Raw genomic sequence first — 25,736 nt, 5'->3', positions numbered from 1 at the left:
GCTCATCACTCAGAATCCTCCAGTGACGTCCTGTATAATGTCCCAGCAGTCATCTCTCCCCTCATCACCCAGAATCCTCCAGTGCCGTCCTGTATAATGTCCCAGCAGTCACCTCTCCGCTCATCACTCAGAATCCTCCAGTGCCATCCTGTATAATGTCCCAGCAGTCATCTCTCCCCTCATCACCCAGAATCCTCCAGTGCCGTCCTGTATAATGTCCCAGCAGTCACCTCTCCCCTCATCACCCAGAATCCTCCAGTGCCGTCCTGTATAATGTCCCAGCAGTCACATCTCCGCTCATCACTCAGAATCCTCCAGTGCCGTCCTGTATAATGTCCCAGCAGTCACCTCTCCGCTCATCACTCAGAATCCTCCAGTGCCGTCCTGTATAATGTCCCAGCAGTCATCTCTCCGCTCATCTCCCAGAATCCTCCAGTGCTATCCTGTATAATGTCCCAGCAGTCACCTCTCCGCTCATCACTCAGAATCCTCCAGTGCCGTCCTGTATAATGTCCCAGCAGTCACCTCTCCGCTCATCACCCAGAATCCTCCAGTGCTATCCTGTATAATGTCCCAGCAGTCACCTCTCCTCTCATCACCCAGAATCCTCCAGTGGCGTCCTGTATAATGTCCCAGCAGTCACCTCTCCGCTCATCACCCAGAATCCTCCAGTGCCGTCCTATATAATGTCCCAGCAGTCACCTCTCCGCTCATCACCCAGAATCCTCCAGTGCCGTCCTATATAATGTCCCAGCAGTCACCTCTCCGCTCATCACCCAGAATCCTCCAGTGCTATCCTGTATAATGTCCCAGCAGTCACCTCTCCTCTCATCACCCAGAATCCTCCAGTGGCGTCCTGTATAATGTCCCAGCAGTCACCTCTCCGCTCATCACCCAGAATCCTCCAGTACCTTCCTGTATAATGTCCCAGCAGTCACCTCTCCGCTCATCACTCAGAATCCTCCAGTGCTGTCCTGTATAATGTCCCAGCAGTCATCTCTCCGCTCATCACCCAGAATCCTCCAGTGCTGTCCTGTATAATGTCCCAGCAGTCACCTCTCCCCTCATCACCCAGAATCCTCCAGTGCCGTCCTGTATAATGTCCCAGCAGTCACGTCTCCGCTCATCACTCAGAATCCTCCAGTGCCGTCCTGTATAATGTCCCAGCAGTCACCTCTCCCCTCATCACCCAGAATCCTCCAGTGCCGTCCTGTATAATGTCCCAGCAGTCATCTCTCCGCTCATCACCCAGAATCCTCCAGTGCCGTCCTGTCTAATGTCCCAGCAGTCTCCTCTCCGCTCATCACCCAGAATCCTCCAGTGCCATCCTGTATAATGTCCCAGCAGTCACCTCTCCGCTCATCACCCAGAATCCTCCAGTGCCGTCCTGTATAATGTCCCAGCAGTCACCTCTCCTCTCATCACCCAGAATCCTCCAGTGCCGTCCTGTATAATGTCCCAGCAGTCACCTCTCCGCTCATCACCCAGAATCCTCCAGTGTTGTCCTGTATAATGTCCCAGCAGTCACCTCTCCGCTCATCACCCAGAATCCTCCAGTGCCGTCCTGTATAATGTCCCAGCAGTCACTTCTCCACTCATCCCCCAGAATCCTCCAGTGTTGTCCTGTATAATGTCCCAGCAGTCACCTCTCCGCTCATCACCCAGAATCCTCCAGTGCCGTCCTGTCTAATGTCCCAGCAGTCTCCTCTCCGCTCATCACCCAGAATCCTCCAGTGCCATCCTGTATAATGTCCCAGCAGTCACCTCTCCGCTCATCACCCAGAATCCTCCAGTGCCGTCCTGTATAATGTCCCAGCAGTCACCTCTCCTCTCATCACCCAGAATCCTCCAGTGCCGTCCTGTATAATGTCCCAGCAGTCACCTCTCCGCTCATCACCCAGAATCCTCCAGTGTTGTCCTGTATAATGTCCCAGCAGTCACCTCTCCGCTCATCACCCAGAATCCTCCAGTGCCGTCCTGTATAATGTCCCAGCAGTCACTTCTCCACTCATCCCCCAGAATCCTCCAGTGTTGTCCTGTATAATGTCCCAGCAGTCACCTCTCCGCTCATCACCCAGAATCCTCCACTGCCGTCCTGTATAATGTCCCAGCAGTCACCTCTCCGCTCATCACCCAGAATCCTCCAGTGCCGTCCTGTATAATGTCCCAGTAGTCACCTCTCCGCTCATCACCCAGAATCCTCCAGTGCCGTCCTGTATAATGTCCCAGCAGTCACCTCTCCTCTCATCACCCAGAATCCTCCAGTGCCATCCTGTATAATGTCCCAGCAGTCACCTCTCCTCTCATCACCCAGAATCCTCCAGTGCCATCCTGTATAATGTCCCAGCAGTCACCTCTCCGCTCATCACCTAGAATCCTCCAGTGCCGTCCTGTATAATGTCCCAGTAGTCACCTCTCCGCTCATCACCCAGAATCCTCCAGTGCCGTCCTGTATAATGTCCCAGCAGTCACCTCTCCGCTCATCACCCAGAATCCTCAAGTGCCGTCCTGTATAATGTCCCAGCAGTCACCTCTCCTCTCATCACCCAGAATCCTCCAGTGCCATCCTGTATAATGTCCCAGCAGTCACCTCTCCGCTCATCACCCAGAATCCTCCAGTGCCGTCCTGTATAATGTCCCAGCAGTCACCTCTCCTCTCATCACCCAGAATCCTCCAGTGCCATCCTGTATAATGTCCCAGCAGTCACCTCTCCTCTCATCACCCAGAATCCTCCAGTGCCGTCCTGTATAATGTCCCAGCAGTCACCTCTCCGCTCATCACCCAGAATTTTCCAGTGCCGTCCTGTATAATGTCCCAGCAGTCACCTCTCCGCTCATCACCCAGAATCCTCCAGTGCCATCCTGTATAATGTCCCAGCAGTCACCTCTCCGCTCATCACCCAGAATCCTCCAGTGCCGTCCTGTATAAAGTCCCAGCAGTCACCTCTCCGCTCATCACCCAGAATCCTCCAGTGCGATCCTGAATAATGTCCCAGCAGTCACCTCTCCGCTCATCACCCAGAATCCTCCAGTGCCATCCTGTATAATGTCCCAGCAGTCACCTCTCCGCTCATCACCCAGAATCCTCCAGTGCCGTCCTGTATAATGTCCCAGCAGTCACCTCTCCGCTCATCACCCAGAATCCTCCAGTGTCGTCCTGTATAATGTCCCAGCAGTCACCTCTCCGCTCATCACCCAGAATCCTCCAGTGTCGTCCTGTTTAACGTCCCAGCAGTCACCTCTCCGCTCATCACCCAGAATCCTCCAGTGCTATCCTGTATAACGTCCCAGCAGTCACCTCTCCGCTCATCACCCAGAATCCTCCAGTGCCGTCCTGTATAATGTCCCAGCAGTCACCTCTCCGCTCATCACCCAGAATCCTCCAGTGCCGTCCTGTATAATGTCCCAGCAGTCACCTCTCCGCTCATCACCCAGAATCCTCCAGTGCCGTCCTGTATAATGTCCCAGCAGTCACCTCTCTGCTCATCACCCAGAATCCTCCAGTGCCGTCCTGTAAAATGCCCCAGCAGTCACCTCTCCGCTCATCACCCAGAATCCTCCAGTGCCGTCCTGTATGTCCCAGCAGTCACCTCTCCGCTCATCACCCAGAATCTTCCAGTGCCGTCCTGTATAATGTCCCAGCAGTCACCTCTCCGCTCATCACCCAGAATCCTCCAGTGCTGTCCTGTATAATGTCCCAGCAGTCACCTCTCCACTCATCACCCAGAATCTTCCAGTGCCGTCCTGTATAATGTCCCAGCAGTCACCTCTCCGCTCATCACCCAGAATCCTCCAGTGCCGTCCTGTATAATGTCCCAGCAGTCACCTCTCCGCTCATCACCCAGAATCCTCCAGTGCCGTCCTGTATAATGTCCCAGCAGTCACCTCTCCGCTCATCACCCAGAATCCTCCAGTGCCGTCCTGTATAATGTCCCAGCAGTCACCTCTCCGCTCATCACCCAGAATCCTCCAGTGCCGTCCTGTATAATGTCCCAGCAGTCACCTCTCCGCTCATCACCCAGAATCCTCCAGTGCCGTCCTGTATAATGTCCCAGCAGTCACCTCTCCGCTCATCACCCAGAATCCTCCAGTGTCGTCCTGTATAATGTCCCAGCAGTCACCTCTCCGCTCATCACCCAGAATCCTCCAGTGTCGTCCTGTTTAACGTCCCAGCAGTCACCTCTCCGCTCATCACCCAGAATCCTCCAGTGCTATCCTGTATAACGTCCCAGCAGTCACCTCTCCGCTCATCACCCAGAATCCTCCAGTGCCGTCCTGTATAATGTCCCAGCAGTCACCTCTCCGCTCATCACCCAGAATCCTCCAGTGCCGTCCTGTATAATGTCCCAGCAGTCACCTCTCCGCTCATCACCCAGAATCCTCCAGTGCCGTCCTGTATAATGTCCCAGCAGTCACCTCTCTGCTCATCACCCAGAATCCTCCAGTGCCGTCCTGTAAAATGCCCCAGCAGTCACCTCTCCGCTCATCACCCAGAATCCTCCAGTGCCGTCTTGTATAATGTCCCAGCAGTCACCTCACCGCTCATCACCCAGAATCCTCCACTTCCGTCCTGTATAATGTCCCAGCAGTCACCTCTCCGCTCATCACCCAGAATCCTCCAGTGCCGTCCTGTATAATGTCCCAGCAGTCACCTCTCCGCTCATCACCCAGAATCCTCCAGTGCCGTCCTGTATAATGTCCCAGCAGTCACCTCTCCGCTCATCACCCAGAATCCTCCAGTGCCGTCCTGTATAATGTCCCAGCAGTCACCTCTCCGCTCATCACCCAGAATCCTCCAGTGCCGTCCTGTATAATGTCCCAGCAGTCACCTCTCCGCTCATCACCCAGAATCCTCCACTGCCGTCCTGTATAATGTCCCAGCAGTCATCTCTCCGCTCATCACCCAGAATCCTCCAGTGCCGTCCTGTATAATTTCCCAGCAGTCACCTCTCCGCTCATCACCCAGAATCCTCCAGTGCTGTATAATGTCCCAGCAGTCACCTCTCCACTCATCACCCAGAATCCTCCAGTGCCGTCCTGTATAATGTCCCAGCAGTCACCACTCCGCTCATCACCCAGAATCCTCCAGTGCCGTCCTGTATAATGTCCCAGCAGTCACCTCTCCGGTCATCACCCAGAATCCTACAGTGCCATCCTGTATAATGTCCCAGCAGTCACCTCTCCACTCATCACCCAGAATCCTCCAGTGCCATCCTGTATAATGTCCCAGCAGTCACCTCTCCGCTCATCACCCAGAATCCTCCAGTGCCATCCTGTATAATGTCCCAGCAGTCACCTCTCTGCTCATCACCCAGAATCCTCCAGTGCCGTCCTGTATAATGTCCCAGCAGTCACCTCTCCGCTCATCACCCAGAATCCTCCAGTGCCATCCTGTATAATGTCCCAGCAGTCACCTCTCCGCTCATCACCCAGAATCCTCCAGTGCCGTCCTGAATAATGTCCCAGCAGTCACCTCTCCACTCATCACCCAGAATCCTCCAGTGCCGTCCTGTATAATGTCCCAGCAGTCACCTCTCTGCTCATCACCCAGAATCCTCCAGTGCCGTCATGTATAATGTCCCAGCAGTCACCTCTCCGCTCATCACCCAGAATCCTCCAGTGCCGTCCTGTATAATGTCCCAGCAGTCACCACTCCGCTCATCACACAGAATCCTCCAGTGCCGTCCTGTATAATGTCCCAGCAGTCACCTCTCCGCTCATCACCCAGAATCCTCCAGTGCCGTCCTGTATAATGTCCCAGCAGTCACCTCTCCGCTCATCACCCAGAATCCTCCAGTGCAGTCTTGTATAATGTCCCAGCAGTCACCTCTCCAGTCATCACCCAGAATCCTCCAGTGCCGTCCTGTATAATGTCCCAGCAGTCACCTCTCCGCTCATCACCCAGAATCCTCCAGTGCCGTCCTGTATAATGTCCCAGCAGTCACCTCTCCGCTCATCACCCAGAATCCTCCAGTGCCATCCTGTATAATGTCCCTGCAGTCACCTCTCCACTCATCACCCAGAATCCTCCAGTGCCGTCCTGTATAATGTCCCAGCAGTCACCTCTCCGCTCATCACCCAGAATCCTCCAGTGCCGTCCTTTATAATGTCCCAGCAGTCACCTCTCCGCTCATCACCCAGAATCCTCCAGTGTCATCCTGTATAATGTCCCAGCAGTCACCTCTCCACTCATCACCCAGAATCCTCCAGTGCCGTCCTGTATAATGTCCCAGCAGTCACCTCTCCGCTCATCCCCCAGAATCCTCCAGTGCCGTCCTGTATAATGTCCCAGCAGTCATCTCTCCGCTCATCACCCAGAATCCTCCAGTGCCCTCCTGTATAATGTCCCAGCAGTCACCTCTCCGCTCATCACCCAGAATCCTCCAGTGCTGTCCTGTATAATGTCCCAGCAGTCAGCTGTCCTCTCATCACCCAGAATCCTCCAGTGCTGTCCTGTATAATGTCCCAGCAGTCTCCTCTCCGCTCATCACCCAGAATCCCCTAGTGCCGTCCTGTATAATGTCCCAGCAGTCACCTCTCCGCTCATCACCCAGAATCCTCCAGTGCCCTCCTGTATAATGTCCCAGCAGTCACCTCTCCGCTCAGCAGCTCGATCATCTTGTTGCTGAGCTCCAGGATCTTCTTGTTCCTCTCATGTATCGGGGAGTGCGGGGGAGGCTCTGTGATGGGGCCCGGGCTCCGCCCTCCTGACTCCTGGAGATGGATGATGGGAGTCACACAGTTCCCCGGTGTCTTCCTCACTATTGTGTAATCCTGTGGAAGGAGAGAGACACTTAGGGAGAAGAATTCCTTCCCGACTCCAGATCTGACAATCAGAAGAAATCCCGGGATCAATAACCCTCTCCAGTAATCTGGGGCCATAACCGGGAACATTATTACACTCTGGACAGACATCCCGGCCTCTCTACAGCTCTTACAGGGAATCCCCATGACAACTCCTCCGGGCAGAGAGCTCCACAGAATCCCTGCTCTTACAGTAAAGAATCCTTCTCCTCCTATTCTGGATTTCCTCTTCCCGGTGTCGGACTCGTCACATCACACAATAAAGCTGATAGAAATGTAGAGGAGTTACCTCTCCGCTCAGCAGGGAGATGATCTCCAGGGCGCAGTGGAATAAACTCCTGTTGGTCTCATCCCTGTCCTCGTCCATCCTCGGGGGTCATTCAGGAGGAGGAGGGATGAGCACTGGATCAGCTGGAGGGATCTCGTCCTGCCGGCGGCTTCATGATGAAGAAGATGGACAATATAATGTGAGATCCAGAACCGCAATTCTCTAGCTATATGGGTTGATAAAGGCATTGTGAGGCCAAACCGTACTAATTTTTTGGACTAATAAAGTAACCAAAAAGGAGGCTGTCTGCTGCTCTGGTTTCCGGTTTTCTGTCACTCATTCTGAAGTGAATATGACAATGTAACCTAAAAACTGATCACATCTACAAGACGTCACCGACAACGACCGATGGATCCTGTAACTAAGGCTCCGATCACATCTACAAGACGTCACCGACCACAACCAATGGATCCTGTAACTAAGGATCCAATCACATCTACAAGACGTCACCGACCACGACCAATGGATCCTGTAACTAAGGATCCAATCACATCTACAAGACGTCACCGACCACGACCAATGGATCCTGTAACTAAGGATCCAATCACATCTACAAGACGTCACCGACCACGACCAATGGATCCTGTAACTAAGGCTCCGATCACATCTACAAGACGACACCGACCACGACCGATGGATCCTGTAACTAAGGCTCCGATCACATCTACAAGACGTCACCGACCACGACCGATGGATCCTGTAACTAAGGCTCCGATCACATCTACAAGACGTCACCGACCACGACCGATGGATCCTGTAACTAAGGCTCCGATCACATCTACAAGGCGTCACCGACCACGACCGATGGATCCTGTAACTAAGGCTCCGATCACATCTACAAGACTTCACCGACCACGACCGATGGATCCTGTAACTAAGGCTCCGATCACATCTACAAGACGTCACCGACCACGACCGATGGATCCTGTAACTAAGGCTCCGATCACATCTACAAGACGTCACCGACCGCGACCGATGGATCCTGTAACTAAGGCTCCGATCACATCTACAAGACGTCACCGACCGCGACCGATGGATCCTGTCACTAAGGCTCCGATCACATCTGCAAGACGACACCGACAACGACCGATGGATCCTGTAACTAAGGCTCCGATCACATCTACAAGACGTCACCGACCACGACCGATGGATCCTGTAACTAAGGCTCCGATCACATCTACAAGACGACACCGACCACGACCGATGGATCCTGTAACTAAGGCTCCGATCACATCTACAAGACGACACCGACCACGACCGATGGATCCTGTAACTAAGGCTCCGATCACATCTACAAGACGTCACCGACCACGACCGATGTATCCTGTAACTAAGGCTCCGATCACATCTACAAGACATCACCGACCACGACCGATGGATCCTGTAACTAAGGTTCCGATCACATCTACAAGACGTCACCGACCACGACCGATGGATCCTGTAACTGAGGCTCCGATCACATCTACAAGGCGTCACCGACCACGACCGATGGATCCTGTAACTAAGGCTCCGATCACATCTACAAGGCGTCACCGACCACGACCGATGGATCCTGTAACTAAGGCTCCGATCACATCTACAAGACGACACCGACCACGACCGATGGATCCTGTCACTAAGGCTCCGATCACATCTACAAGACGTCACCGACCACGACCGATGGATCCTGTAACTAAGGCTCCGATCACATCTACAAGACGTCACCAATCACGACCGATGGATCCTGTAACTGAGGCTCCGATCACATCTACAAGACGTCACCGACCACGACCGATGGATCCTGTAACTAAGGCTCCGATCACATCTACAAGACGTCACCGACCACGACCGATGGATCCTGTACCTAAGGCCCCGATCACATCTATAAGACGTCACCGACCACGACCGATGGATCCTGTAACTAAGGCTCCGATCACATCTACAAGACGTCACCGACCACGACCGATCGATCCTGTAACTAAGGCTCCGATCACATCTACAAGACATCACCGACCACGACCGATGGATCCTGTAACTAAGGCCCCGATCACATCTACAAGACGTCACCGACCACGACCGATGGATCCTGTAACTAAGGCTCCGATCACATCCACAAGACGTCACCGACCACGACCGATGGATCCTGTCACTAAGGCTCCGATCACATCTACAAGACGTCACCGACCACGACCGATGGATCCTGTCACTAAGGCTCCGATCACATCTACAAGACGTCACCGACCACGACCGATGGATCCTGTAACTGAGGCTCCGATCACATCTACAAGACGTCACCGATCACGACCGATGGATCCTGTAACTGAGGCTCCGATCACATCTACAAGACGTCACCGACCACGACCGATGGATCCTGTAACTAAGGCTCCGATCACATCTACAAGACGTCACCGACCACGACCGATGGATCCTGTCACTAAGGCTCCGATCACATCTACAAGACGTCACCGACCACGACCGATGGATCCTGTAACTAAGGCTCCGATCACATCTACAAGACGTCACCGACCACGACCGATGGATCCTGTAACTAAGGCTCCGATCACATCTACAAGACGTCACCGACCACGACCGATGGATCCTGTAACTAAGGCTCCGATCACATCTACAAGGCGTCACCGACCACGACCGATGGATCCTGTAACTAAGGCTCCGATCACATCTACAAGACGTCACCGACCACGACCGATGGATCCTGTAACTAAGGCTCCGATCACATCTACAGGACGTCACCGACCACGACCGATGGATCCTGTAACTGAGGCTCCGATCACATCTACAAGACAACACCGACCACGACCGATGGATCCTGTAACTAAGGCTCCGATCACATCTACAAGATGTCACCGACCACGACCGACGGATCCTGTAACTAAGGCTCCGATCACATCTACAGGACGTCACCGACCACGACCGATGGATCCTGTAACTAAGGCTCCGATCACATCTACAAGACGTCACCGACCACGACCGATGGATCCTGTAACTAAGGCTCCGATCACATCTACAGGACGTCACCGACCACGACCGATGGATCCTGTAACTGAGGCTCCGATCACATCTACAAGACGTCACCGACCACAACCGATGGATCCTGTAACTAAGGCTCCGATCACATCTACAAGACGTCACCGACCACGACCGATGGATCCTGTAACTGAGGCTCCGATCACATCTACAAGACGTCACCGACCACGACCGACGGATCCTGTAACTAAGGCTCCGATCACATCTACAAGGCGTCACCGACCACGACCGACGGATCCTGTAACTAAGGCTCCGATCACATCTACAAGACGTCACCGACCACGACCGATGGATCCTGTAACTAAGGCTCCGATCACATCTACAGGACGTCACCGACCACGACCGATGGATCCTGTAACTAAGGCTCCGATCACATCTACAAGACGTCACCGACCACAACCGATGGATCCTGTAACTAAGGCTCCGATCACATCTACAAGACGTCACCGACCACGACCGATGGATCCTGTAACTAAGGCTCCGATCACATCTACAAGACGTCACCGACCACGACCGATGGATCCTGTAACTAAGGCTCCGATCACATCTACAAGACGTCACCGACCACGACCGATGGATCCCGTAACTAAGGCTCCGATCACATCTACAAGACGTCACCGATCACGACCGATGGATCCTGTAACTAAGGCTCCGATCACATCTACAAGACGTCACCGACCACGACCGATGGATCCCGTAACTAAGGCTCCAATCACATCTACAAGACGTCACCGACCACGACCGATGGATCCTGTAACTAAGGCTCCGATCACATCTACAAGACGTCACCGACCACGACCGATGGATCCTGTAACTAAGGCTCCGATCACATCTACAAGACGTCACCGACCACGACCGATGGATCCTGTAACTAAGGCTCCGATCACATCTACAAGACGTCAGTGATGACGGATCCTGTCCCGCGGTCTCTGGCTCCTCACCTCGGTGCTGCCGTCGCTCAGGTGCTGGTACACGCTCAGTACTGTGCTGGCTCCCGCAGTTCTCTGTAGATTAGTTGATATTTAGGAGATGATGAGATTTTCTCTTTTCCAAGACTAATCTGTAGCGGTGGATGATGTGAAGGACCTGCGGTGACGTCACGGTCATGTGATCTGGGGGCGGAGCTCAGCAGCCTTGTGGGATGATGGACCTGTGGTGACGTCACGATCATGTGATCAGGGGCGGGGCTCAGTGGTGTAATGGGTTAAGGACCTGTGGTGACGTCACGATCATGTGATTAGGGGCGGGGCTCAGTGGTGTAATGGGTTAAGGACCTGCGGTGACGTCACGGTCATGTGATCTGGGGGCGGAGCTCAGCAGCCTTGTGGGATGATGGACCTATGATCATGTGATTAGGGGCGGGGCTCAGTGGTGTAATGGGTTAAGGACCTGTGGTGACGTCACGGTCATGTGATCAGGGGCGGGGCTCAGTGGTGGAATGGGTTAAGGACCTGTGGTGACGTCACGGTCATGTGATCAGGGGCGGGGCTCAGTGGTGTGGCGGGCTGTGTTGCTGCTGAGTTGGATCAGTGCCATGATGAGGGAATGTTACCCCCTGGTGAATTTGGGGAGGAGACATGAGGCCTCGCTGTGAGGTTGGTGTCTCCCCCGTTTCTCTGTGTGGGGTACCAGTCCGTGTTCTCACACTTTTGGGTCTGTCCCTCGTCCCTTATATTCCTTTCTCTATTATTGGCTCCTCCTCGTTGGCTTCTAGATACTTTTGAAAAGAATTCTTTGTGCTGAGTGTTATATACACTACTGAGGCTGAAAACATTTTTTTGGATTTATTACATGGATTCTTGTTTCACTGCGCACTATTCTTATTCAGAAGCGTGGTAACATTTCTTTATTCATAGAATGGTAGAGTTGGAAGGGACCTCCTGGGCCATCTGGTCCAACCCCCTGCTCAACGCAGGATTCGCTAAATCATCCCAGTCAGATGTCTGTCCAGCCTCTGTTTGAAGACTTCCATTGAAGGAGAACTCACCACTTCTCGTGGCAGCCTGTTCCACTCATTGATCACTCTAACTGTCATATTCATATTTTCACTGCGCAGGCGCCTGGTTCCTTCTGATCGTCACTGCGCAGGCGCCTGGTTCCTTCTGATCGTCACTGCGCAGGCGCCTGGTTCCTTCTGATCGTCACTGCGCAGGCGCCTGGTTCCTTCTGATCGTCACTGCGCAGGCGCCTGGTTCCTTCTGATCGTCACTGCGCAGGCGCCTGGTTCCTTCTGATCGTCACTGCGCAGGCGCCTGGTTCCTTCTGATCGTCACCGCGCAGGCGCGGAGCAGCACTTTCGCTCTGTTTCCTGACCTGCGCAGGATGCTGGCACACACATGTATTTCATGTTATATGGGGTAAGCCATGGATTATGTTTTTAATCAAGTTGGATGCTTTGCACCTGCACTATTATTGTCAGTGCTTTAAGCACTTTATATTCCGCTTCGTATGGTTACATGATATGCCCCGCACTTCATATGATATATATTTGTATACATAATATCCTGCACTTTTTGTGCACTATGCATGGTAATAAGTCACGCTCATTTTTGTATTATTGTTGATACTTCAGTGCCATGCACCCTACATTATTAATGTTCAGCATTTGCACATACCCATTGCTTGAAAAATGTCTGCACTCAGGACCGGAACGTCGCCATTGTGGGCGAAAATACAATTGCTCCATTTCACTCAATACGGTGTGCTGCTGCTATTTTTTTTTGGATCTATGGATACAAGGTTTGGTACTTGCCTGGGGGGGGCTTCTTTTTGCACCCGGACTCATTGTCTTTTTATAGTGCTGCTCTGTACTTTTTTTAAATAGATATATACAGTTGTGGCCAAAAGTATTGACGCCCCTGCAATTCTGTCAGATAATATTCAGTTTCTTCCTGAAAATGATTGCAAACACTAATTCTTTGTTATTATTATCTTCATTTAATTTTTCTTAAGTGAAAAAACACAAAAGAGAATGAAGCAAAAAGCAAAACATTGATCATTTCACACAAAACTCCAAAAATGGGCCAGACAAAAGTATTGGCACCCTCAGCCTAATACTTGGTTGCACAACCTTTAGCCAAAATAACTGCGACCAACCGCTTCCGGTAACCATCAATGAGTTTCTTACAATGCTCTGCTGGAATTTTAGACCATTCTTCTTTGGCAAACTGCTCCAGGTCCCTGATATTAGAAGGGTGCCTTCTCCAAACTGCCATTTTTAGATCTCTCCACAGGTGTTCTATGGGATTCAGGTCTGGACTCATTGCTGGCCACCTTAGAAGTCTCCAGTGCTTTCTCTCAAACCATTTTCTAGCGCTTTTTGAAGTGTGTTTTGGGTCATTGTCCTGCTGGAAGACCCATGACCTCTGAGGGAGACCCAGCTTTCTCACACTGGGCCCTACATTATGCTGCAAAATTTGTTGGTAGTCTTCAGACTTCATAATGCCATGCACACGGTCAAGCAGTCCAGTGCCAGAGGCAGCAAAGCAACCCCAAAACATCAGGGAACCTCCGCCATGTTTGACTGTAGGGACCGTGTTTTTTTCTTTGAATGCCTCTTTTTTTCTCCTATAAACTCTATGTTGATGCCTTTGCCCAAAAAGCTCTACTTTTGTCTCATCTGACCAGAGAACATTCTTCCAAAACGTTTTAGGCTTTTTCAGGTAAGTTTTGGCAAACTCCAGCCTGGCTTTTTTATGTCTCGGGGTAAGAAGTGGGGTCTTCCTGGGTCTCCTACCATACAGTCCCTTTTCATTCAGATGCCGACGAATAGTACGGGTTGACACTGTTGTACCCTCGGACTGCAGGGCAGCTTGAACTTGTTTGGATGTTAGTCGAGGTTCTTTATCCAACATCCGCACAATCTTGCATTGAAATCTCTTGTCAATTTTTCTTTTCCGTCCACATCTAGGGAGGTTAGCCACAGTGCCATGGGCTTTACACTTCTTGATGACCCTGTGCACAGTAGATACAGGAACATTCAGGTCTTTGGAGATGGACTTGTAGCCTTGAGATTGCTCATGCTTCCTCACAATTTGGTTTCTCAAGTCCTCAGACAGTTCTTTGGTCTTCTTTCTTTTCTCCATGCTCAATGTGGTACACACAAGGACACAGGACAGAGGTTGAGTCAACTTTAATCCATGTCAACTGGCTGCAAGTGTGATTTAGTTATTGCCAACACCTGTTAGGTGCCACAGGTAAGTTACAGGTGCTGTTACTTACACAAATTAGAGAAGCATCACATGATTTTTCGAACAGTGCCAATACTTTTGTCCACCCTCTTTTTTATGTTTGCTGTGGAATTATATCCAATTTGGCTTTAGGACAATTCTTTTTGTGTTTTTTCATTTAAGACAAATTAAATGAAGATAATAATAACAAAGAATTTGTGTTTGCAATCATTTTCAGGAAGAAACTGAGTATTATCTGACAGAATTGCAGGGGTGTCAATACTTTTGGCCACAACTGTGTATATATATATGTATATATTATATAAAGCTCAAGTGTGTGCATGTGAGTATGTCCGGGATTGGCATCCGCACCGTCGCAGCTACAGCCGCAAAATTTGGCACAGTCACACGTCTGGACCCCGAGAGCGTCATAGGCTATGTTGTGAGGCAAAATTTTAACCCCACGCGTTCCAATTCACCAAACAATTTTGCCCCTATCTACATACTGGGGAAAAAATGTGTGTATCAAGCCCCGCCCCTCATGATGTCATAATGGTTGACTATGGGATGGAGGATGTGTGATGGGTATATGGGCACTGGACTATGGGATGGAGGATATGTATGACAGGTATATGGGCACGGGACTATGGGATGGCGAATATATATGACGGGTATATGGGCATGGGACTATGGGATGGAGGATATGTATGATGGGTATATGGGCACGGGACTATGGGATGGATGATATGTATGATGGGTATATGGGCACGGGACTATGGGATGGATGATATGTATGATGGGTATATGGGCACGGGACTATGGGATGGAGGATGTGTGATGGGTATATGAGCACTCGACTATGGGATGGAGGATATGTATGATGGGTATATGGGCACGGGACTATGGGATGGAGGATGTGTGATGGGTATATGAGCACTCGACTATGGGATGGAGGATATGTATGATGGGTATATGGGCACGGGACTATGGGATGGAGGATGTGTGATGGGTATATGGGCACGAGACTATGGGATGGAGGATATGTATGACAGGTATATGGCCACTGGACTATGGGATGGAGGATATGTATGACGGGTATATGGGCACGGGACTATGGGATGGCGAATATATATGACGGGTATATGGGCATGGGACTATGGGATGGAGGATATGTATGATGGGTATATGGGCACGGGACTATGGGATGGATGATATGTATGATGGGTATATGGGCACGGGACTATGGGATGGATGATATGTATGATGGGTATATGGGCACGGGACTATGGGATGGAGGATGTGTGATGGGTATATGAGCACTCGACTATGGGATGGAGGATATGTATGATGGGTATATGGGCACGGGACTATGGGATGGAGGATGTGTGATGGGTATATGAGCACTCGACTATGGGATGGAGGATATGTATGATGGGTATATGGGCACGGGACTATGGGATGGAGGATGTGTGATGGGTATATGAGCACTCAACTATGGGATGGAGGATATGTATGATGGGTATATGGGCACGGGACTATGGGATGGAGGATAATTATAATTTGCTATAACTAACCACAGTTAGTTACTATGCCCGGGCAGCGCCGGGCTCTTCAGCTAATATATATATAATGTGTGTGTTTGTTTTGAAGAATATTTTCTTTGAAAACGATGTGTAATGACAGAGAAATTCTCTATGTAAAGGCTCATGTCAAAATCGTATTGAAAATGGATGTAAATCGGATTGTTCTCACATGACAATCGTCTGTTTTTTGGTCCTGATATCGGAACTTTTTTCACACATATGGGTATGAGCCCTGAGGCTGTGTATTTATCCTCTGGACTCCTCCCACTCTATAGCTGTTCAATCAACCTAGCACTAAACATGACTTATTAACCCCTCTCAATACTTGTGCTGGAGCATTTTCCTAGGTTGCTCTCAATGAAACTAACACGCACGGCTCCTCTCCGTCATATACCTCCCCACACACAGAGCTCATCGCTGATATATCTCTCCCACACACAGCTCCACTCCGTCACATTCCCACCCACACAGCTCCTCTCTGTTATATTTCCCCCACACAGCTCCTCTTCATCATATCCCTACACATACACAGTGTTAGGGTTGGCGGAACACACCAAATAAAATATAATAATAAGGTGCATTTGCAACCCGGAGTCCACAGTGCAGAGATGGTATACTGCTGCTCGGTAAGGGCGAGCCCAGACTGAACACCGGCGGGGTAACCGCTGACCCGGCGTGTACAGGAGTGAACTCTGTTACTGCACAGAGCCGCAGAACACAAGTGCCGGAGCCTGGTAACCTCACAGGGCTCGGCAAGGTGAACACTAGTTAAGAGACACAGGACTCTGCCCCAAGGACACAGGGTTAGAGCCCCTTTAGCGTTCGACACCGCAACTGCGATGCCTGAACTAAATAGTATAACCGCACCACGTGCACACTGCACCGGTTCAGCGGATGGCACTAACCACCCAGAGCGGGGAGGTAAGCGCTTGACTTGCGCACAGTGCCGCTGCAAGGAATGCTGCTGCACATGCAGTCCAGTGGTGCCTTGTGCTGACTGACGGTATCTGGGGCTAACTCTCGTGCGGAGAGTGGGATGCTCTGTGGCACATAGATTATGGCACTGCTGGCGCTGACTCTAGCTCCCTAAACCATAACTCATACATAAGTGAGGGTAGGGGTTTCATGAGTCAATCACCAGTCTCATACATCCGTCATCACACACACAACCATTAGAGTCTATATTAGCGCATGGCCGAGTGGCCATGCGAACCTTTTATAGCAGCGTCCTTCCAGGACCTTCCTGATGGTCCAATCCGAGCTGCTTGAGGACCTGAGCATGTAACCTCTGACCTCCAATGAAAGGTCGTCCCACGGGCATGCTCAGTAGGCTGCAAAAAGGACTTATCCTCTGGAGCTGCTTGCTGCTGGCTAGTGCGGATTGCTAAAGCGGCACCGAAGGTGGCAGCAGCAACCAACCTGACTGCACTAGCTTGAGCAAGACGCCGGAAACGACGCCTTTGCTGAGCAGCCTCCTCTGTGGTCGGGACTGAATGGGAGACCACAGAAGGCAAAGCTGGGGGTTCCTCCTGTGCAGAGGTCGGAATCCAAAGCCTAACTTTACCCCCCATCCAACGGCCCCCTCCCTCCTGTCCTCGCTGCGCTCAAAGGCCGCAATGAGCAGGGGAACACGAATATTCTCCACAGGCTCCCAGGTCCTATCATCTGACCCGTCCAGTCAACCAGTTAATACCTTTTGCCATGTACCACCTTACACCCCCCCGATGGAATTCACCTCGTATTCGTCCAAGGACAAGCTTGATGTCCCGGTAGATGACTCAGAAAATCGGGACAAGTGAACGGGCTTAAGGAGAGACACGTGGAAGGTGTCCGTGATACCCAGGTGTGGAGGAAGGGCCAGACGGTACACCACAGGGTTAACTTGCTCAAGGACCTTTAAGAGACCTATAAAGCGAGGCGCGAACGTAGAGGGCTCAACCCGCAACCTGATGTTATAAGCGGAGAGCCACACCAAGTCGCCACGAGCAAAGGTGGGAGCGGGGCGCCAGTGTGCGTCAGCGTAAGACCTCATTCTCTCCTTGGAGGCCCATATGGCATCCTGAGTGCGGTCCCAAATGTCACGTGCCTCCACTGCCCAGTCTGCCACCCTGGAGTCGGTGGAAAACACAGGCATGGGCACAGGAATGCGCGGATGCTGGCCGTAATTAAGGAGGAATGGGGTCTGACCAGTGGAATCAGCCACAGCGTTGTTGAAAGCTAACTCCGCCCACGGCAGCAAGGATGCCCAGTCATCCTGTCTGGCTGAGACAAAATGTCGAAGATATGTGACCAGGGTCTGATTGGCCCTCTGTACCAACCCGTTCGTCTAGGGGTGATAGGCCGAGGAGATATTCAGCTCAATACTGAGCAGGTGTCATAACTCTCTCCAAAAATGAGACGCGAACTGGGGACCCCGGTCGCTGACAATCTTGTCTGGCATACCGTGCAGGCGGAAGACATGCTTAATGAACAACGCCGCCAGGCCCCGTGCAGAAGGTAACCAGTAAAGAGGCACCAGGTGCACCATCTTAGAGAAATGGTCGGTGACAACCCAAATGACCCATGCTGCCACTGGACTTGGGCAGTCCCACCATAAAATCCATACCGACCATCTCCCAGGGCCTGTTCGCTACCGGCAGAGGGTAAAGTAGCCCAGCGGGCCGTTGCCGAGGGGACGTATTCTAGGCGCAGGAGACACACCCGAATATAGTCCCTGACATCACGGGCCATATGCGGCCACCAGTACATCCTCGCCAGAAGCTCAGAGGTCCGTTTTGTCCCAAAATGTCCACCCACCCTGGAAGAGTGAGCCCAAGAGAGGACCTCCAGTCACAGGGACAAATGTCTTGCCCGGTGGTAGAGACTCAAGAGCAACTGGAGCCATGGTCCTCAGGCTCTCGGAAGGGACAATTAGCCGAGGCTCCTCCTCCGATGACACCACGGAGTGGGAGAGAGCAGCGGCTTGGACGTTCTCCCCGGAGAGAAAATGTAGGGTAAAGTGGAACCGGGAGAAGAATAGGGACCATCTGGCCTGGCGAGAGTTCAGCCACTGGGCCGTCTGCAAATATACCAAGTTCTTATGGTCAGTGAACACCTGGAAAGGGTGGCGAGCCCCCTACAGGAGGTTTCTCCACTCCGAAAAGGCCAACTTCATCGCTAGCAACTCCCTGTCCCCGATGGAATAATTCCTCTCCACTAGTGTGAAGGTCTTGGGGAAAAATAAGCATGGGTGCTTCCGACCTTGTGTGTCCTTCTGGAACAGGACCACTCCAGTACCTCCAGAATGAAGGGTTTAAGGGTTTATCTACATCGGGGCGATGTAGAATGGGAGCGCTAGTGAAATGGGACTTAGAATCATAGAATCGTAGAGTTGGAAGGGACCTACTGGGCCATCTGGTCCAACCCCCTGCTCAAAGCAGGATTCGCTAAATCATCCCAGTCAGATGTCTGTCCAGCCTCTGTTTGAAGACTTCCATTGAAGGAGAACTCACCACTTCTCGTGGCAGCTTGTTCCACTCATTGATCACTCTAACTGTCAAAAAGCTTTTTCTAATATCTAATCTGTGTCTCCTCCCATTCAGTTTCATCCCATTGCTTCTAGTCTTTCCTTGTGCAAATGAGAATAAAGTTGATCCTTCTACAATGTGACAGCCCTTGAGATATTTGTAAACAGCTATTAAGTCTCCTCTCAGTCTTCTCTTTTGCAAACTAAACATTCCCAAATCCTGCAACCTTTCCTCATAAGACAGGGTTTGCAGACCGGTCACCATTCTGGTCGCTCTTTTCTGAACTTGCTCCAGTTTGTTGATGTCTTTTTTAAAATGTGGTGCCCAAAACTGGACACAATATTCCAGATGAGGTCTGACCAAAGAGGAGTAGAGGGAAATAATGACTTCACGTGATCTAGACTGTATGCTTCTGTTAATACATCCTAGAATTGCATTTGCCTTTTTTGCTGCTGCATGACACTGTTGACTCATATTCAGTCTGTGATCTATTAGTATACCCAAGTCTTTTTCACATGTGCTGTTGCTTAGCCCTACTTCTCCCATTCTGTATATGCTTTTTTCATTTTTATTGCCCAGATGTAGTACTTTGCATTTTTCCCTGTTAAAAACCATTCTGTTAGTTGCTGCCCACTTCTCCAGTTTATTTATATCTTTTTGAATCCTCTCTCTCTCTTCTCTAGTATTAGCTATCCCTCCTAGCTTTGTGTCATCAGCAAATTTAATGAGTTTACCCTCAATTCCTTCATCTAAATCATTGATAAAGATGTTGAACAATACAGGGCCCAGGACAGAGCCCTGTGCTATCCCACTTGAGACATTCTTCCAACTGGATGTGCAGCCATTTACGACCACTCTTTGGGTCCGATCACTAAGCCAGTTATGAATCCACCTAACAGTTGCCTTGTCCATTCCATACTTAGTCATTTTTTCAATAAGGATTGTATGAGATACTTTGTCAAAACCTTTGCTGAAGTCAAGATATACTATATCTACAGCATTTCCTTGATCCACCCAATCAGTGATTCCATCATAGAAGGAAATTAAGTTAGTCTGACATGACTTATTAGTTCCAAACCCATGCTGACTCTGTTTAATCACTTCATTCTTATCCAGGTACTGACATACATGTTGTTTAATAATTTGTTCAAAGATCTTTCCTGGTATAGAAGTCAGACTCACCGGCCTATAGTTGCCTGGGTCCACCTTCCTCCCCTTTTTGAAGATAGGAACAACATTTGCTCTTCTCCAGTCTTCTGGGACTTCTCCTGTTCTCCAAGAATTTTCAAAGATTATGGAGAGGGGTTCAAAAATTTCTTCTGCTATCTCCTTCAGTACTCTGGGGTGTAATTCATCTGGACCTGGAAACTTGAATTCATTTAGGTTAGCTAAGTGTTTCCTCACTATCTTTCTGTTTATAGATATCCTGGATTTTTCTATTCCCTTAATAGGACAGTGAAGAACAGTTGATGTTACATTTCCTTTCTTTGAAAAAACAGATGCAAAATAGGAATTTAAAAGTTCGGCCTTCTCAACATCCTATCTTACCATTTCATCATTTTCGTCCTGTAAAAATCCTATAGCATCTTTGACTTTCCTTTTACTTTTGACATATCCCCAAAATCCTTTATTATTGCTTTTGACATCTCTTGCAAGCCTCAATTCATTGTCCGCTTTAGATAATCTGATTTGTGCCCTGCAGGTTCTGCAGACAGCATTATATTCTTCTTTAGATATGCCTCCCTCTTTCCATTTTATAAACATTTTTTTCTTCCTTTTTAGCATGTGCTTAAGTTCTGTGTTCATCCATCCTGGTTTCCTTAAATGCTTCCTATTCTTCCCTCTTTTCGGAATTGTTAACAATTGTGCTTTGAGAATTTCATTTTTCAAGATTTCCCATCCTCCCTGGACATTTTTGTCTTTAAGGATATCCAGCCATTGGATCCCTCCAATTCTCTCTCTGAATCCCTTAAAATCTGCCTTTCTGAAATCTAACCTTGACGTCTGAGTCTTCACAGGTCTTCCTCCTCTAGTTATCCAAAATTCTAAAATAACATGGTCGCTACCTCCTAGGGTCCCAGCCACTTTTACCTCCTCAACCATTTCCTCCCTGTTTATAAGGATTAGATCCAAGGTAGCAGTTCCCCTTGTTTTCTCCCCTACCTTTTGGAAGATAAAGTTGTCAGCAAGAGAGGATAAGAATTTCCTTGACCTGTTAGTTTTGCCTGAGAGAGATTCCCAACAAATGTCTGGATAGTTGAAATCTCCCATCACAACTATGTCATATTTTTTGGAGAACTTGGCCATTTGATTCATAAAGAGTTCATCCATATCTTCAGCTTGCACAGGCGGCCTGTAGTAAATGCCTACAATGGTGTCCTTTCCATTGTTCTGTCCTTGTATTCTTACCCAAACCGTTTCCACAGAACTCCCAGTCTCTGAAGCTTCAATCTCTGTGCAGATATACGTGTTTCTAACATACAATGCGACACCTCCTCCTCGTTTATCAAGTCTGTTTCTTGCAGATAAGTTGTATCCTTCTAGTCTTGTATTCCAATCATGTGTATTGTCCCACCAAGTTTCAGTGATTCCAATGACATCATATTTCTTTTCCTGTGTTAGTAGTTCCAATTCTCCTTGTTTGTTGCCCATGCTTTGTGCATTAGTATAGAAACATTTTAGTTCGTGATTGGTTTCTCTTTCTCCAATATTTTTATTAATTAGATTCTTTTGTCTTTGTTCTTCCTTTCCACTTCTAATAGCAGAGTTCTCAATAGCATTTGTCAGGTGTATGGCTTTTTCTGGTCTTTTGCTTCCCTTCCCATGTTCTTCTAGTTTAAAGCTCTCCTTGCAAGTGTAGCAAGGCGACTTCCAAATACATGTTTTCCAGTCTTCGTAAGGTGCACCCCATCTCTAGCAAGTAGTCCATCGCAAAGGTAATTCACTCCGTGATCCATAAATCCAAATCGTTGCTGACGGCACCATCGACGTAGCCAGTTGTTCACCTGCAGAATCTTATTCCACCTCCTTGTTCCATGGCCATCCACTGGGAGGATGGAAGAGAAGACCACCTGGGCTCCCAGTTCTTTCACTTTCTTGCCTAAGTCTTCAAAGTCTCTGCAGATGGTTTCCAGGTCATTTCTTGTTTAATGGAGAAGGCCTTGGAGACAGGTTCTGACCATAACTTGGGATTTGCTCCTTTCTTGGTGAGGGCCACCAAGGGAGCTGTGAGACTGGAGTGCTCCGGGAGTTGAACCCTCAGGACCGCGACGACGAACCTCCCTCAGGCGAGCTGGCCAGGTGCACCACCCCCTATACAGGGAGCGTTAGTCTCCCCTGGGTCTGCCCCTATCGCCACGGAAGCTGATACCTGGGAACAGCCGGAGGGAAACACAGGCGGGGAATAGTACTGGCTGGCAGAGGGGAGATGGCGACGACCACAGGGGAGACTGCTGTAGCCGCAGGGACAGAGGTAGACGGCAAGGGAGGAGGCAGGAATGGGCTCTGGGAGAGACGCTGGAACAGGCGGACACAAGCTGGATCGGATCGGACCTTGAAGGGAACACAGGGAGGTCACAAGTGGAGAACAAGCGGAGGACCAGGAAAGGTACAAAGCGCAGACACAGAGGGGAACGCAGGAGAGCGTGGACCCGAGATCAAGCGTGAACCACAACTGATAGGCTCAGAGCATGGGGTGAGGCTGCCTGATATAGGGCACGCTGCGGGACTTCTGGGTCAGGGTGCACCAGCATCATGGAGGTCAAGGGATAGGGCGACTCTGGGAGAGGCGTGCCTTGATGTGCGCCTGCGTACCTGACAGGGTACAGAGACCGGCCGCAGGACTGGAAGGGAGGACGCTGATTGACAGGCGCCTGCAGTGGGGGCGGGCCGAGAGAGCTGGGGAGCCCTGGGCAGCACGGAGACACGGGAGGCGGCAGGCGCCGCCGGCGCTGTGACAGGAGTAGCTGCGGCAGAGGCAGCCAGAGCAGCGGCCGCAGGAGCAGGGACAGCGGGAGCTGTGGCAGAGGCGGCCAGAGCAGCGGCCGCAGAAGCCGCAGGGAGAGCGGGAGCCATGGAACAGGAGGTAGGCGTGACAGTACCCCCCTCCTTACGCCCCCTCTTCTTAAGACCGGAAAGGAATCTGGCTAGAATGCGAGGAGCCTGGATGTTTTCCCGGGGCTCCCAAGATCTCTCCTCCAGATTGAATCCCTTCCAATCGATTAGGAAGAGAGTCTTACCTCTTGATCTTTTAATAGCGAGAATGTCTTTAACTTCAAAGACATCCTGTGCAGGCACAGGCGGAGGCGAGCAACCAGTGGAAGGATGAAAGCGGTTAAGTATGACAGGCATTAAGAGGGAAGCATGGAAGGAATTAGGAATCCGGAGCGAGACGTGAAGTTTTTACTTGTAGGCCACATCATTGATACGAGCTAAGACCTCAAACGGACCTATGTACCGAGGACCTAGTTTATACGAGGGTTGCTTCAGACGGACAAATTTTGAAGACAGCCATACTTTATCTCCGGGTTGGTACAGTGGAGAATCCAGGCATTTTTTATCAGCATGTCTCTTGATCCTGCCTTGAGCTCGTTTTAAGCGCGGTTTTGGTCTCCTACCAGACCCTGGAGAACTCCTTGGTCAGAAGATTGACCACCGGCACACCCGAGACAGGAGGTACCGGCAGAGGAACACCAGGATGTTGCCCGTAGACAATAAAGAAGGGTGACTTGGAGGAGGATTCACTTGTGTGGTTATTGTAGGTGAATTCGGCCCACGGGAGCAAGCTGGACCAGTCGTTATGGTGGGCGTTGGAAAAATGCCGGAGATAAGTTACAAGGATCTGATTTGTACGTTCTGCCTGGCCGTTGGTCTGGGGATGGTAGGAAGAGAAGTCCAACGTTACTTCCATCATTCTGCAAAGGGCTCTCCAAAACCGCGAGGTGAACTGAACCCCTCTGTCGGAAACGATGTGCTTGGGGAAGCCGTAAATCTGGAAAACATGGGTGACGAAGATCCTCGCCAACTCAGGAGCAGAGGGTAAACCTGGCAGTGCAATAAAATGGGCCACCTTGGAAAATCGATCCATCACGACCAAGATGACGGTGTGGCCTGAAGACCGAGGCAGAACAGTAATAAAGTCCATTGCGACATGCTGCCAGGGGGCCGAAGGAACCGGAAGCGGGAGTAAGAGTCCAGAGGGTAGGTACCGAGGGACTTTGCTTCTGGCACACGACGGGCAGGAGGCGATAAAACTTCAGACATCTTGAGGAAGAGATGGCCACCAATAGAAACGAGAGATGAGAAGGAGCGTTTTCTTGAGGCCCACATGGCCAGCTAGCTTGGAGGCATGACCCCAGCGTAACACTCGCTTCCTCTCGCTTTCTTGCACAAATGTCTTACCGGCTGCAACGAAGTCAAGCTATTGGGGGCGACTACGATGACTTTACTGGGGTCTATAATGTGTGATGGCTCTTCCTCATTATCAGAGACCAGAAAGGACCTTTATAAAGCATTTGCTTTGAGATTCATGTCACCGGGACGGAAATGAAGCTCAAAATCGAACCGGGCAAAGAATAACGACCACCTGGCTTGCCGGGGATTAAGTCTCTGTGCTGACTGGATGTATGCCAGGTTCTTGTGGTCAGTGAAATTTTAAATGGAAGCACAGCTCCCTCCAGAAGATACCGCCACTCTTCCAAGGCCAATTTGATGGCGAGCAGCTCCCTGTCACCAATGGTGTAGTTTCTCTCTGCGGTGGAGAACATCTTAGAAAAGAAACTGCAGGTGACCAGTCGACCGGAGGAAGATCTCTGGGAAAGAACCGCCCCGGGTCCAATGGCAGATGCATCTACCTCGAAGATAAAGGGTTTGTTAACTTCAGGACGATGGAGTACGGGCGCTGTAGGGAAAGCTTGTCTCAAGGTTTGAAAGGCATTTTCGGCTTCCGGGGACCAGAGGTGAGGGTTAGCTCCCTTACGGGTTAAGGCGGAGATAGGAGCGGTCAAAGTAGAAAAGTGTGGGATAAACTGCCGGTAGTAATTAGAATCATAGAATCGTAGAGTTGGAAGGGACCTCCTGGGCCATCTGGTCCAACCCCCTGCTCAAAGCAGGATTCGCTAAATCATCCCAGTCAGATGTCTGCCCAGCCTCTGTTTGAAGACTTCCATTGAAGGAGAACTCACCACTTCTCGTGGCAGCTTGTTCCACTCATTGATCACTCTAACTGTCAAAAAGTTTTTTCTAATATCTAATCTGTGTCTCCTCCCATTCAGTTTCATCCCATTGCTTCTAGTCTTTCCTTGTGCAAATGAGAATAAAGTTG

At 50.5% G+C, this 25,736-nt stretch overlaps 1 protein-coding gene across 1 annotated transcript in view; it reads right to left on the bottom strand.

The window, feature by feature from the left end:
- The window catches only part of LOC141054881 (uncharacterized), a 165,265-nt gene that overhangs the window by 70,187 nt on the left and 69,342 nt on the right, over positions 1 to 25,736 (bottom strand). The window contains 1 exon segment of the mRNA XM_073551765.1: positions 6,595 to 6,768. Within this exon segment, the coding sequence (XP_073407866.1) occupies positions 6,595 to 6,768 (174 nt within the window).

Source organism: Dendrobates tinctorius, unplaced genomic scaffold (assembly GCF_039654945.1).
Source record: "Dendrobates tinctorius isolate UK_male_01 unplaced genomic scaffold, ASM3965494v1 ptg000180l, whole genome shotgun sequence".
In the NCBI taxonomy this organism is placed as follows: Eukaryota; Metazoa; Chordata; class Amphibia; order Anura; family Dendrobatidae; genus Dendrobates; species Dendrobates tinctorius.
Note: the sequence above shows the minus strand (reverse complement) of the source record. Positions and strands in the feature narration are given on the sequence as shown.